Source organism: Dipodomys ordii, unplaced genomic scaffold, assembly GCF_000151885.1.
Source record: "Dipodomys ordii isolate 6190 unplaced genomic scaffold, Dord_2.0 Scaffold132, whole genome shotgun sequence".
Lineage (NCBI taxonomy): Eukaryota > Metazoa > Chordata > Mammalia > Rodentia > Heteromyidae > Dipodomys > Dipodomys ordii.
Genome location: NW_012267348.1, coordinates 1,614,259 through 1,625,634, shown reverse-complemented (window position 1 = coordinate 1,625,634; position 11,376 = coordinate 1,614,259). Strand labels below are relative to the sequence as shown.

Here is an 11,376-nt window from a genome sequence, read left to right as displayed (position 1 = left end):
CATCTGGAAAAAAAAATTAGGAGCATCATAAGCACCTCTTCCCCTGCAAGCAATTAAAATCTTCCATGCACAGGTAATTCTACCAAGCCCTTCTCTCCATGTCTAAAGGCATCCACACTTACCCAGAACAGTCCTCTGCTTTTGCCTCCCCTTTTATACCTCTCCTACTAGAATATATTGTATAAATTACATTACACACACACACACACACACACACACACACACACACACACACACACACGGATAAAAGGTAAAGAGAAAAGAAAACCATGCTAATATTGCCAATACTGTTCTGATAGTTTGCACCTGATTTCCTAACTTGCATATGATTTACCTTCAACAGTTTTTCATGAAACACTACCAGTTTTTGCACTTGGTGAGTGAATGTGAAAGTAGTTGAAAACTGTAGGCAGATTTTGTTTTTTTGTCAGTCCATCTTTTCACTTGCTTCATTTAGTCAAGGGGAAGATAGGGTCCAACTCAAATAAACCAAACTCCTTGACTTCACTGGCTGCAAGGCCAGCAAAATGGATTTCTCTTCTTCTTGTTTTTACCCCACCATTAATTTGCATCACTAAGGAATTTTCTAGGAAAGAACTCAGCAAACTGGAGGTTTCTTTGGTTGCCAAGCTCATGGAAACAAAGTGCTTTCTTTTCAAACAGGGAAAGAGACATTCCAACGTAACCCACCATTAGATACTGAGCCAGCACTACACTACATATCTATGAAAGAAGAAAGGAGGGGAGGAAAGAAAACACATAACATAAACAAGAAAAGACAAAACCTGAAAGAGGAAGGAGAAAGGAAAACATTTAGATTCTTTGAGTGATGGAAATAAATACCAAAGCTATTAGTTTCAGTTCAAAGAACATATCACTTTATGCTGTTTATTATTTCTTAAGGATTATTTATTTTATCTTAAAATATCCAAAGGGTAAAAGGAGTTCTGGAGGTAAGCAGTGATGAAACTCACCTGGTCTGGAGAGGGCCTGTGGTTGGAATGTTGGGACCTCCCAGGAGATCGGTGGTGGTGGTGATGGTGGTGGTGGTGGTAATGGTGATGGTCTTCATCGTAGCTGTCTGCCATCAGCTTCATTCTGTTCTGAGTCTGCACAGAACAAAAGCCAGGGAAGATTCCATCAGCAGCTGGAGGACAGGCCAAAGAGACTCCGGAATAATGACAGCATCTATAGGGCTTGCTTTATTCCTAATCCAGAAGTCTCATTTTGAGTCAAATAAAAATGTAATAAAGATGGAATCACCGTGTTAGCTTTAGTGAAAGAGGCTTTGTCACACTCTTGAGACTACTCTGTTATATCTGTACATGTCAATGTACTTCCCTTTCTGATTTACAAGGGAAACAAAAATACATATCCTAAGCTGTTTTGGTTTATATTATCAAGCAATCACAGAGATCCAGAGTAAGCTTACAATCACAAAGTGCCAACAGTCATATCCTACACCACAGAGCAAGCCTGAGAAGGAGGGCCTGGAAGGGATGCTGGGAAAGGTCTGGGTGGCAACACAGACCTACAGACAAACAACTGTCTCACAAGACAAGGCAGGGAATCCACTCAAAAAGAAATGTAAAAATACTGAGGGAGACTCTTCGTTGCTACGATGATTGATTGGGATATGTCCAGGAATATTTCAGTTGACAGTGCTTCTTAAGGGAACTGAGCAGATGGCACAAGTGGACAGAAAAGGAACTGACCATTTTAATTTATATCCCATGATGTTTGTCATTGAATTTAGTAGGTGTGTAGTTAACCACCCCTATCCTCCACCCCCCTCCCCGTACTCCCCAACTTGCCCTCCAGGTAAAGAAATGAACCAGAGATGAACTGACTTAACAGGGTTCCAGTATCAAGAAAAAAAATTACTAAAGATCACTAGAAAAAGCAGATTCAATTAAGCCAACCAGAAAGTCAGGAAGTATGGGTTTAAGAATAAGATTTCCTGGAATGGAATATTGCTCCTCCTCTTTGTTGGTTATGTTACCTTAAAAGAGCTAATGGTTGGAGCTGGGAAGGTGACTCAGTGGTAGAATGCTTGCCTTGCATGCATGAGGCCCTGGGTTCGATTCCTCAGCATCATATAAGCAAAAAGATAAAAGCCGGAAGTGGCGCTGTGGCTCAAGAGGTAGAGTGCTAGCCTTGAGCTGAATTGCTGAGGGACAGCGTCTAGGCCCAGAGTTCAGGCCCCACAACAACAACAACAACAACAAAGAGCTAGTGGTTCATAAACCTAAATTTCCCTACCTCTAAAATGCCAGCCACTTCCAAAATGGTCATTATCAGTCCTCCCTCCCTGAGGATGCTTTGAGGAACAAATGACCTAAATGACTTCAGGTATCAGTCCAATGCCTGTCACATAATGAGCAATAGATATCAAATGCTATTGGGCTCTTCTTGTTCACCAGATAAAACAAATCTCTCTATATGCATGCTTTGATCGTTGTCAATAATGTCTCTTCTGGCTCCCATCTGCACCTTAGCTTTGGTCTCTCACTCCCTTCCCACCCCCTTTCTCATTCTCTTTTTCTCCTTCCCCCTCCCTCCATGCCTGCCTGCCTCCCTTCCTCCCTTCCTTCCTTCTACTTCCTTCTTTCCTTCCTTACACCTGGTATATACTTTGGTGTTTCACTGACAGTATTTTTTCCCTTCCTTTTTCTTCCCTTCCAATCCCCTATCATATTCCCCTTTTTCAACTTTCTCCCTCCCCCTCCCTCCCTCCCTCCCTCCCTCCCTCCTTTCCTTCCTTCCTTCCACCAGGTATATGCCAGCCCCTCTAGGAGCTTTTCCTAACACTACTCTTGGAGTTGGATGGCAGTTGCTGCCTGCATATCATGATGATTCTCTGACATGGATACATGTGTGGTTCTACCTTGAGGCTGCTCATTCACTTGCCTCTTCCCAGAATCTAGCACAGGATCTCACAGAGGTAGATCTACATACATGTTGCTTTAGTCAGTGGCCGACAGAACAGAGGTCATGATTTTCTTGCTCGAGAGGAGCTGCATGTTTGTTTTCAGCAGGGAAGGTCACTGAAAGTTGAGGACATTGAGTAAGTTGCCGTAACAGTCCCATTGGTGGTTCAAGATGACAACGAGCCATCAGGACTTCAAGGGAGCCAGAAGTCGAGGGCTGGCAGGGCCTCCAACAAGTCAGAGTTTTATTATGTAATATAAATAATTCTGTAATAAGAAAGAGAATTCTGGACCTAACATAGTACATTCTTATAGTGTTTTTCATGTATAAATTTATTCTTAAAACTTTCCTGGGAGGAATTATTACGATTCTCATTTGGCAGCCAGAAAAGTGAGGCATAGATTTCAGCCTCTAGAGTCTTTTTTTGATATAAGACATGGAGATTTCAATACTAAGCATTTTTCTCCCTTGTCTTGTTGCTAGCAAAACAGGCAAACAACTCAACAGGTAGAAACAGCTTTCCCATAAAGGCTTCAGTTCTGTTAAATTTTGGAAACACCTCACATCTCAATTCTACCTGCCAAAGGATGTTTCATGATTTATTCAGTCCATCTTTTAAAATGTGTACAATATTTGAAAGGTCCCAGAGCAAATGTAAAAAGATGCATGTATATGATAAAAACAATAAAAACACAGGGAAAGATCCACTTAAAAATTAAACACAAAATCCCAGGCAACGTTTGGCAGCTGATAGCATTTCCATTCTTCACATGTCCACTTAATGTGTCAGAAGACTGAATGGACAAGTCAGGCCTGTGAGAAAGAGCAGGGCAGTTGGGTCCTTGCAGGCCATGTACTGATATTCCCCTTAGTCCTCTTGCCCTTGTACAGAAGGCTCTGGAGTTCAGTGTTCACACCTAAAATTCCAGTGTTGTCACAGGAGACTGTACTTTTGAACCTATGAACTAATAAACCTGGAATTGCTTCTTCTAAATGGAATTCTGAGGGCCTGAAGGGAGCTGTGATGGTCAAGACAAAAGGAATTACCCAGAAATAAATGATGGAGCCTAAATGAACAAATAATAACTCTGCTCTTGTAAACATCATAATGTCCTTATCCTTTGGGGAAGCTCCTGTGATTTTATGAGCTTATTTTCTTACTAGCAACAAGTCTAAAGTTCCCTACCTTTGAACTATATCCCATAAAAGAATGCACAAGCCAAACAAGATGCTGCATGCAGTCCTAAATGTGTCTGCTGAAATGAGGTGCTGGAGAGTAGGCATGTCATGGGATAAAGACTGTAAATGAATGATGTCATCTTTCCAATTTGGTGCTGAAATATAAATAAACCATGTTGTTCATATGAATACCAGATCTGGGGGAAATGTACACAGAGCAATTGTGAGCGGAAGAGGCTTCTTTTGATTAGTCTGTGTTGGGAGAGAAGAGTGTGAACCAGAGATGAAGAATGAGAGTTTGGTCTGATATTCTAGACCATTGTTATTTATCTTGCATGTAACATATCCCCTAAACTGTGACCAAATTTCTTACAGGCTGTTGCTAGTGTTTGTGTCCATAAAAACAGCGGACTGATCCAGCTCCATCATTTCAAGTAGAAAATGTACCCCTCCCCCCTTTTTTTCAATCTGCATTACCCAGCCTGATTCCTGCCTAGTTATATTCGTTTCCTAGCACACTATGGTCTGGAGGGATAGGAAGCCACAAATAACCCTCTGTAATAGTCAAGTGAAAGAAAAAGAGCAGGAAGTTGTAACAAGGATCAGAGCAAGGATACCTTTTTTTTTTTTCCAGATAACTCCACACAGGCTTAGCAGGTGACCCCAGGTGTGATGTTCATATCTGGGTAGGAGGCATGGGGTGTCCACTGCAAAGCCTTCAGATTTTCTGAACTGATTAACTGACTCCCAGGAAAATCACAAAGTTGCCAAGGACCCCTTTCTGCAGCACACTTGGAAATAGGAAAATCCATGAGCTGTCCACTGAAACCAATTTCGATTTTCTTCACACCGTCTAACTCTGCCCTGACACTTCCACCTCAGATTAGCTGTATTATACACTATATTGTGACTGCTAAGAAAAACTGAATCAGATCACATTTCCTCCTCCTCCTCCTCCTTCTTCTTCTCCTTCTTCTTTCTCCTCCTCCTATTCCTCCCCTCCCTCCCTCCCTCCCTTCCTCCCTCCCTCCCTCCCTTCCTTCCTTCCTTCCTTCCTTCCTTCTTCTCTAAAGCCACAGCTACTAACAGCTAGCCTGCTGCACTTGACTTCTCTGGGTGCATTCCATGCCCAGAGTGACATCAAACTCTTATTACCTCTGGGACTCAGGTTCCTGAGAAGTTCTTCATCACCCATTCTGCTCCTCAGTCTCTTTCTAGATGAGTGCTAGGTACCTTCCAGCCACACCTCTGCCTTCACCCCTGTCCCCAGCCTCGAGATCTCTTTCTCTCTCTCTCTCTCTCTCTCTCTCTCTCTCTCTCTCTCTCTCGCTGCTTCTGTCTTGTCTTTCATCCTGGATCACTTAAATCTGAGCTATAACCTTACCTTCAATATCATGTTAACTTAAATACTATTTAGACACACCTTTCCTAAGCCTGCCTCACAACACATTGTTACAGTCTTTCACAGAATCCTACATCAACTTATCCTGCTCTATCCCTTCAAAGACTGGCAAAGAGAAATGTTTGCTTGGCTATCTCTACCACTAGTTGAAAATCTCTTGAGGGAAGCAGTATAGTTGCCACCTAACCTAGGGTCTTAACTGTGTGGCATTTAAGTGTATGAACATATGGGTGAAGGGAAGAGAGAGCATGGGCTGTTTTGGAACTGATAAGGGGGAAAACCACTCAGTGAGAGTCCGTGGTAATCAGTTAAGTATTCAACTCTCCATGTGATAGTTTAATTTTTCCTGTTGTGCATATGTTTTTGTTTCTTGTTGTGGTTATTCTTAGAAGTGGAGAGAGAAGGAGAAATGTGTTGTTTTGGAGCTATTTGTCAAGTCAAGTTGGTTTTCTTCAAGAAATATTCGGTTCCTCAGTAAATTGGATCCAATCAAATAGTCTGTCACCTGCCTACTTACCTCATTGAAAATAAGAGGGTCTTGGGGCTCTTTCTGTTCTCTAGCCTTCGGAATAGCAAGGGACTTTGGAAGGCTTTTGTTAGTACCAAAAGTCAACTGTGGAAAACTAAAACTTTATTCATTAACTAAAACCCCCAAAGAACAACATCTCTGGAAAGGTGTCAGATAATGCATCTTTTTGGACCATTCCTAAGTTTATCCAAGGTACCCTCTAAACAAAATTAAAATCCTTGATTAACTAGTAATATAGTCAATAGTTTAATGGCAATATGTAGCTATAAACATATAATATCCAAACTGTCTTTACAAATACTTTTAACAAGGTAGCAATAAAGAACCTTACTTAGATCAGCTTGATCTCAATCAAGTTAACAATAAAAATCTTCATGAATAAGATTTATTGCCGTGGGATATAGAGATAGTATTATACAACGGCATTTATGCTTTTCTTCAATCAGGTTTCTTTTCTCCCCTTTTCCCACCAGAGACATCCCAAACTTCCCAGAACTCCATTGTTTTGTTATTGCCAAATTAGAGTGAGGCAAACAGTTCTTATCTGCATATCAAAGATGGAGAAACTAGACAACAAATGGAAAGCAGGAGGGGGAGAGTTGGTTCAGAACATCACTCGGCTTACTGACCGAAGAACTCTAATTAGGTAGAACCTATATTCCAGTGTTTAGGTCATAAAATGAAGCAAGGTAAAATGAAGCAAGAGAATGAAGGAGTTAATAATGTGCCACATGAGGACTGAATGACATAAAGGCTTCTACTCTGGATAATGAACAGAAATTCATTTAATGCTGAGTTGAAGTAGCAAAAATAATTATGTACTGGGGTATATGTTTGCCCAGTACGTTCCTACGTTCCTGCTTGTGTGTGTGTGTGTGTTGCTATTGGGGCTTGTGCTTTTTTACTCAAGGTTGGTGTTCTACTGCTTAAGCCATAGCTGCACTTCTGGTGTTCTACTGGTTAATTGGAGAGAAGAGTCTCAAGAACTTTTCTGCTGGCTTCAAATTGTGATCCTCAGATCTCAGCCTCCCAAGTAGCAAGGATTGCAATTGTGAGCCACCACACATGGCAAGATAAGTTTTTTTAGAAGGCCTCTTTTAAATTAAAAAAACAAAACAAAACTGAGCTGATTATTGCTGAGCTAGCAAGCAAAGGAATAGGACTGAAAACTAGGATTCTGATTCCAGATCTCAGATCAGGTGCATCTGGAGAAGTGAAGAGGAATAAGACATGAGAAATTAGAGGAACAATTATAATTAAATATGGGAAGAAAAACAGGAAAGAAGGAAATGGTTTAAAATGGATTCCCAGTACCATCTGAATGGTGAATCAGGGGAATGGGGCAGGAAATCAATGAAGGCTCTACAGTCTCATGCCCTTGAGCTCAGATTTGAAAGTTGTCTTTGACATGAGTGCAAGGTTGAATAGCCTGGGGGTAATTATACAACAAATTTCTTGACTAGAAAATTAGGAGCCTCTATTTACATTTTTATAAACACACACAAGTTATATCTGTATCTTACTCTTACAATCTGTACAAAAGTCAAGCCCTGAAGTATGTTTCCCCAAGAGAAAAGTTCTAATGATAAAACTTTTTTTAAAATAAAGGGGACCCGAGCCGCACCTCCACCTGCAGCTTTTTCCTTATGTAAGTGGAGATGAGAGTCTGTCTCGTGGACTTTCCTACCCTGGCTGGTTTCGAACCCCGATCCTTGTATCTCAAGCCTGCTGACGAGCTAGGATTACAGGCATGAGCCACCTGTGCCCGGACTTTTTTTGTTTTTAGTTTTATTTCTCTTAAGTATTTCCGGATATGAGTGGATAGGTAGTTTCTCCAAGGTAAAGTGATAGCTTTTAGGTAATTATTGAAAGCCCAGATTATATTTAAATAGATTATATCGGATTAAATATATTTTATAAAATATACATCAGATGAGATATACTTAGCTGAATTACATTTCACTTCAAGTTGTGCAACCGTCTGGTCAACTTAGGACCAACTTGTTCTTTGATCCAGTCAGCTTAAAATTGTTGCTTGACCTAAAGCAAAACAAGTAAGTCTCGAATTTGAATGTGTTATGTAAAGAGTTTCTCATTGGTTTTCCTTCAACTTGTAGCCTGTGGAAATAGCTAACTGAACTCTTGCAACGTAGGACAAGGCTTTGCATTTCGGAGAAAACTGAAGATTCAGAAATACTACAGGAAATTGCAGTGGAAGGAAAAGAAGGGTCAAACGTCCCATGAATCCCAGTTCACAGATCACTACCCGGATCATCTGAAGCATCTCTATCTAGCTGAAGAAGAAAGGCTAAGGAAGCAACAAAGAAGAGTTGGCCAGCATTTGCCAGAATCAGCAACTGACCAGCCTTTGCCTGAAGAACACTCTAACACTGATCAGACTTTGGTCGAGGACCAGTATTGTGGTGTTCACCAGCTTCGGCCAGAAGAACAAGATAGCCAAACAGTAAATTCTGTGACTATTCCAAAGAAAAATAAAAAGAAAACTTCAAATCAGAAAGCAAAAGAAGAATATGAACAGATACAAGCTAAGCGTGCTGCTAAGAAACAAGAATTTGAGAGGAGAAAACAAGAGAGAGAAGAAGCCCAAAGACAGTACAAAAAGAAAAAAATGGAAATGTTCAAAATATTGAGCAAAAAGACTAAAAAGGGCCAACCAAACTTGAATTTACAAATGGAGTATCTTCTTCAAAAAATACAGGAAAAAAGTTAGGCATTAAAGGTTGAAGTAGTTCTACTGCCTCTTGGGCTCTTTTGTGCACATACTGGTACGCCTCTAAGCAGTGGGCTTTATAGTTAGCAAAGCTGAATTATTTTGCAGATGTTTGTGTTCTTGTTAAATTTTCTGTATATGTACTACATGGTAGGACTTGCTTCTTATTTATTTACCTCTGAAGGGAGGGGGCTTGAAGAGCTTAAAATCCTTTAGTTTGGTAGATAAAGCTGAAACTTAGAATACTTTTGTACTATACATAAAATTTATATGAAATAAAATGTTTTTAAAATAGCAAAAAAAAAATAAAATAAAATAAAATAAAGGGGGAGGGGGTAGCATATAAAAGTTGTTTTTGTTTTGTTTTGTTTTTTTGCTTTTCCCCATGAGCTGCTATGCCCGGCACCAGGTCTGGTCCTTTCCCCATCAGTCTCATCTGGCCACTGAGGACTTCCTTAATTTTAATTCTATATACTATGTTTTCAACTAGATCTCTGTCACTTAAATTATTGGCTCAATGATTAAGCATTATGAAAACTAATAGGTCTCTGTTACACAATAACATAGCAGTTCATCAGAATCAGTTGTTTCAAGTGTACCTTACTAACAAAAAGTATCAGTTCATCTAGTGTAAAATTTTATAGTTCTGTCAGGCTTAATTGTGAATTTTGTTCTGCATCCTAAGTAAAATTATAATAATGTTCTCAAGTCATCAACAACATATATGTACTTTCATGAACTATGAATTTTTTAATTAAATTTTACATGCTAAACATGATTTTTACATGAATGATACATTGTTTAAACTATCAAATGTCAGTATTTTCCTACAATTGTATTATAAAATGTACATTATCCCTAAATGAAGTTTTATTTTAAAAATTAAAAAATGTAGACATGGGATACACATAGTGTGTGTAAAGAATATGCACGTTGGATGTGCATAGGGTCATTTTCTAGATGTGAGAACAGAAGCTCATGTGTTTGAAATGACTATTCATCATCTTATTTCTCACTATAACATATCAGTTTGGGTCATTTGGGAAAGAATTTGCGAGCCCTAAGTTATATGCTATACATATCACATTGTGTCAGTCCTGGAGACAGGCCTGGCTCCTGCCATCTATGTGTGTAATAACTACCTGCTCACCTTTCCCTGTCTCTCTCTCACTTCCTCATTCTCTGACCATGATTTTCACAGTCACCTCCCAAACAGACAACCCGCATCAAATCTCTGTGTTGGAATCTTTTCTTTTCTTTTCTTTTTTTTTCAGAAATGCCAGCTAAAAGTTTTTTAGAATGATCAACAAATGCTTATACCTAACTTTTAAACATGATTAACATGTCTGCCACTTTGAGAAGAAATAGGATGCCCCAAGGATCTTGGACAGTAATTATAGCTGCAGGCATCATCTTGCTTGTCCTGCTACAGCCACTGCAGTACCTGGGGGGAGAGCTATTGATATAGAAAGTATTGTACACCCAGTTTATAATATGGAGCTTAAGTCCCATAACTATGGCAGAAAGAAGACAGGCCCTTTGTGGCGGAACCACCTGTTAACATCAGCTTACTTAGCCCTCTCTGTGTACCAAGCATAGTGCTCTCCTGTGTCATTCAGTCACATCAGTCCTGTGACATATACATACTGTGACAAAGGCAGAACCCCAGTATAACAAAAAGCCATGCGAATGCATATGCCTGAGTATCAGGCAGAGATGATCATTAGCCCCACTTAAGGGATGAAGAAACTGAGGTACAGAGAGACTGATACTCTCACCCAAGTTCAAGCAGCTGGCAGATTTGGGACTGTGAGTGCAGTACCTCCCATGGATCATTGTACAGTAGTGCTCAGATCCACAGAGAATGGCTTCTTTCTAAGAAAATCAAGATTGATCTGGAAATGGGCTGCCTCTGAACACTGATTCCACCCAGAGCTTAAAAGAGAAGCAGCTCATTTTAAAGTTTCTCTGTGTATGAAAAGGTGAAAGTCACAGTCTCACTGAGCCCCTAAAGAGACTATGTTATTGACCAGACCTAGTGTAAACTCAATGCAACTTGACTTATTGCTCAACTACCCCCATTCTAGCAACTATAGACTCCCCTGAAATTGCTAACATTCTGACATCATTGTAGGCAGTGGATGATGGGGGAAGGGTAGGCCCTAGAAGTTTCCACCACAAAGTTACTCAGTTAAGCCTAGGTCTGTTTAATTAGGTAGTGGACAGCACATGCTATACTTAGCCTTTAAACACTTGTAAAGTCTTCTTCATTCATTTATCTTACTTGTCAGTGACAAGCTCCTCAAGAACTGTAACAGTATGCAGAGCATGAAGAGCCTGAGTAAACAACACATATTTTATGTGGAGTCTAAATTGTTTCAACTCAGAGAGTCAATAGAGTGCCTTGAAGCGGGGGTTGGAAACACACAACCAGGCTCTTCTACGAAACTGTGGAAGCATTCTGTGCATGGTCTGTTATTAGCTTCTTCACAAAGCACATTTCAAAATCAAATGCCAATGTCCTAACTAAAGAAAAAAGACCAAAAGAAAAACCGGGAAGAAAGGAGGACAGACAAAAGGAAGGAAGGAAGGAAGGAAGGAAGG

General features: G+C 40.1%; 2 protein-coding genes across 2 annotated transcripts in view; one reads left to right on the top strand and one right to left on the bottom strand.

The window, feature by feature from the left end:
• Nucleotides 1-561: 561 nt before the first annotated feature.
• The window catches only part of Erc2 (ELKS/RAB6-interacting/CAST family member 2), a 784,984-nt gene continuing 774,169 nt past the window's right edge, over nt 562-11,376 (bottom strand). Inside the window, exons 16-18 of the mRNA XM_013030719.1 lie at nt 8,801-8,824; nt 975-1,109; nt 562-723 (exon numbers count right to left, since the gene is read on the bottom strand). Coding sequence (XP_012886173.1) covers nt 562-723; nt 975-1,109; nt 8,801-8,824 — 321 coding nt within the window. The remainder of the gene's footprint in view (nt 724-974; nt 1,110-8,800; nt 8,825-11,376) is intronic.
• Nucleotides 8,182-8,992, top strand: Ccdc59 (coiled-coil domain containing 59; the record flags this gene model as incomplete). Its single annotated transcript, XM_013030714.1, has 1 exon — nt 8,182-8,992. A coding segment is annotated over one exon (591 nt), but the record flags the coding sequence as incomplete, so codon positions are not given.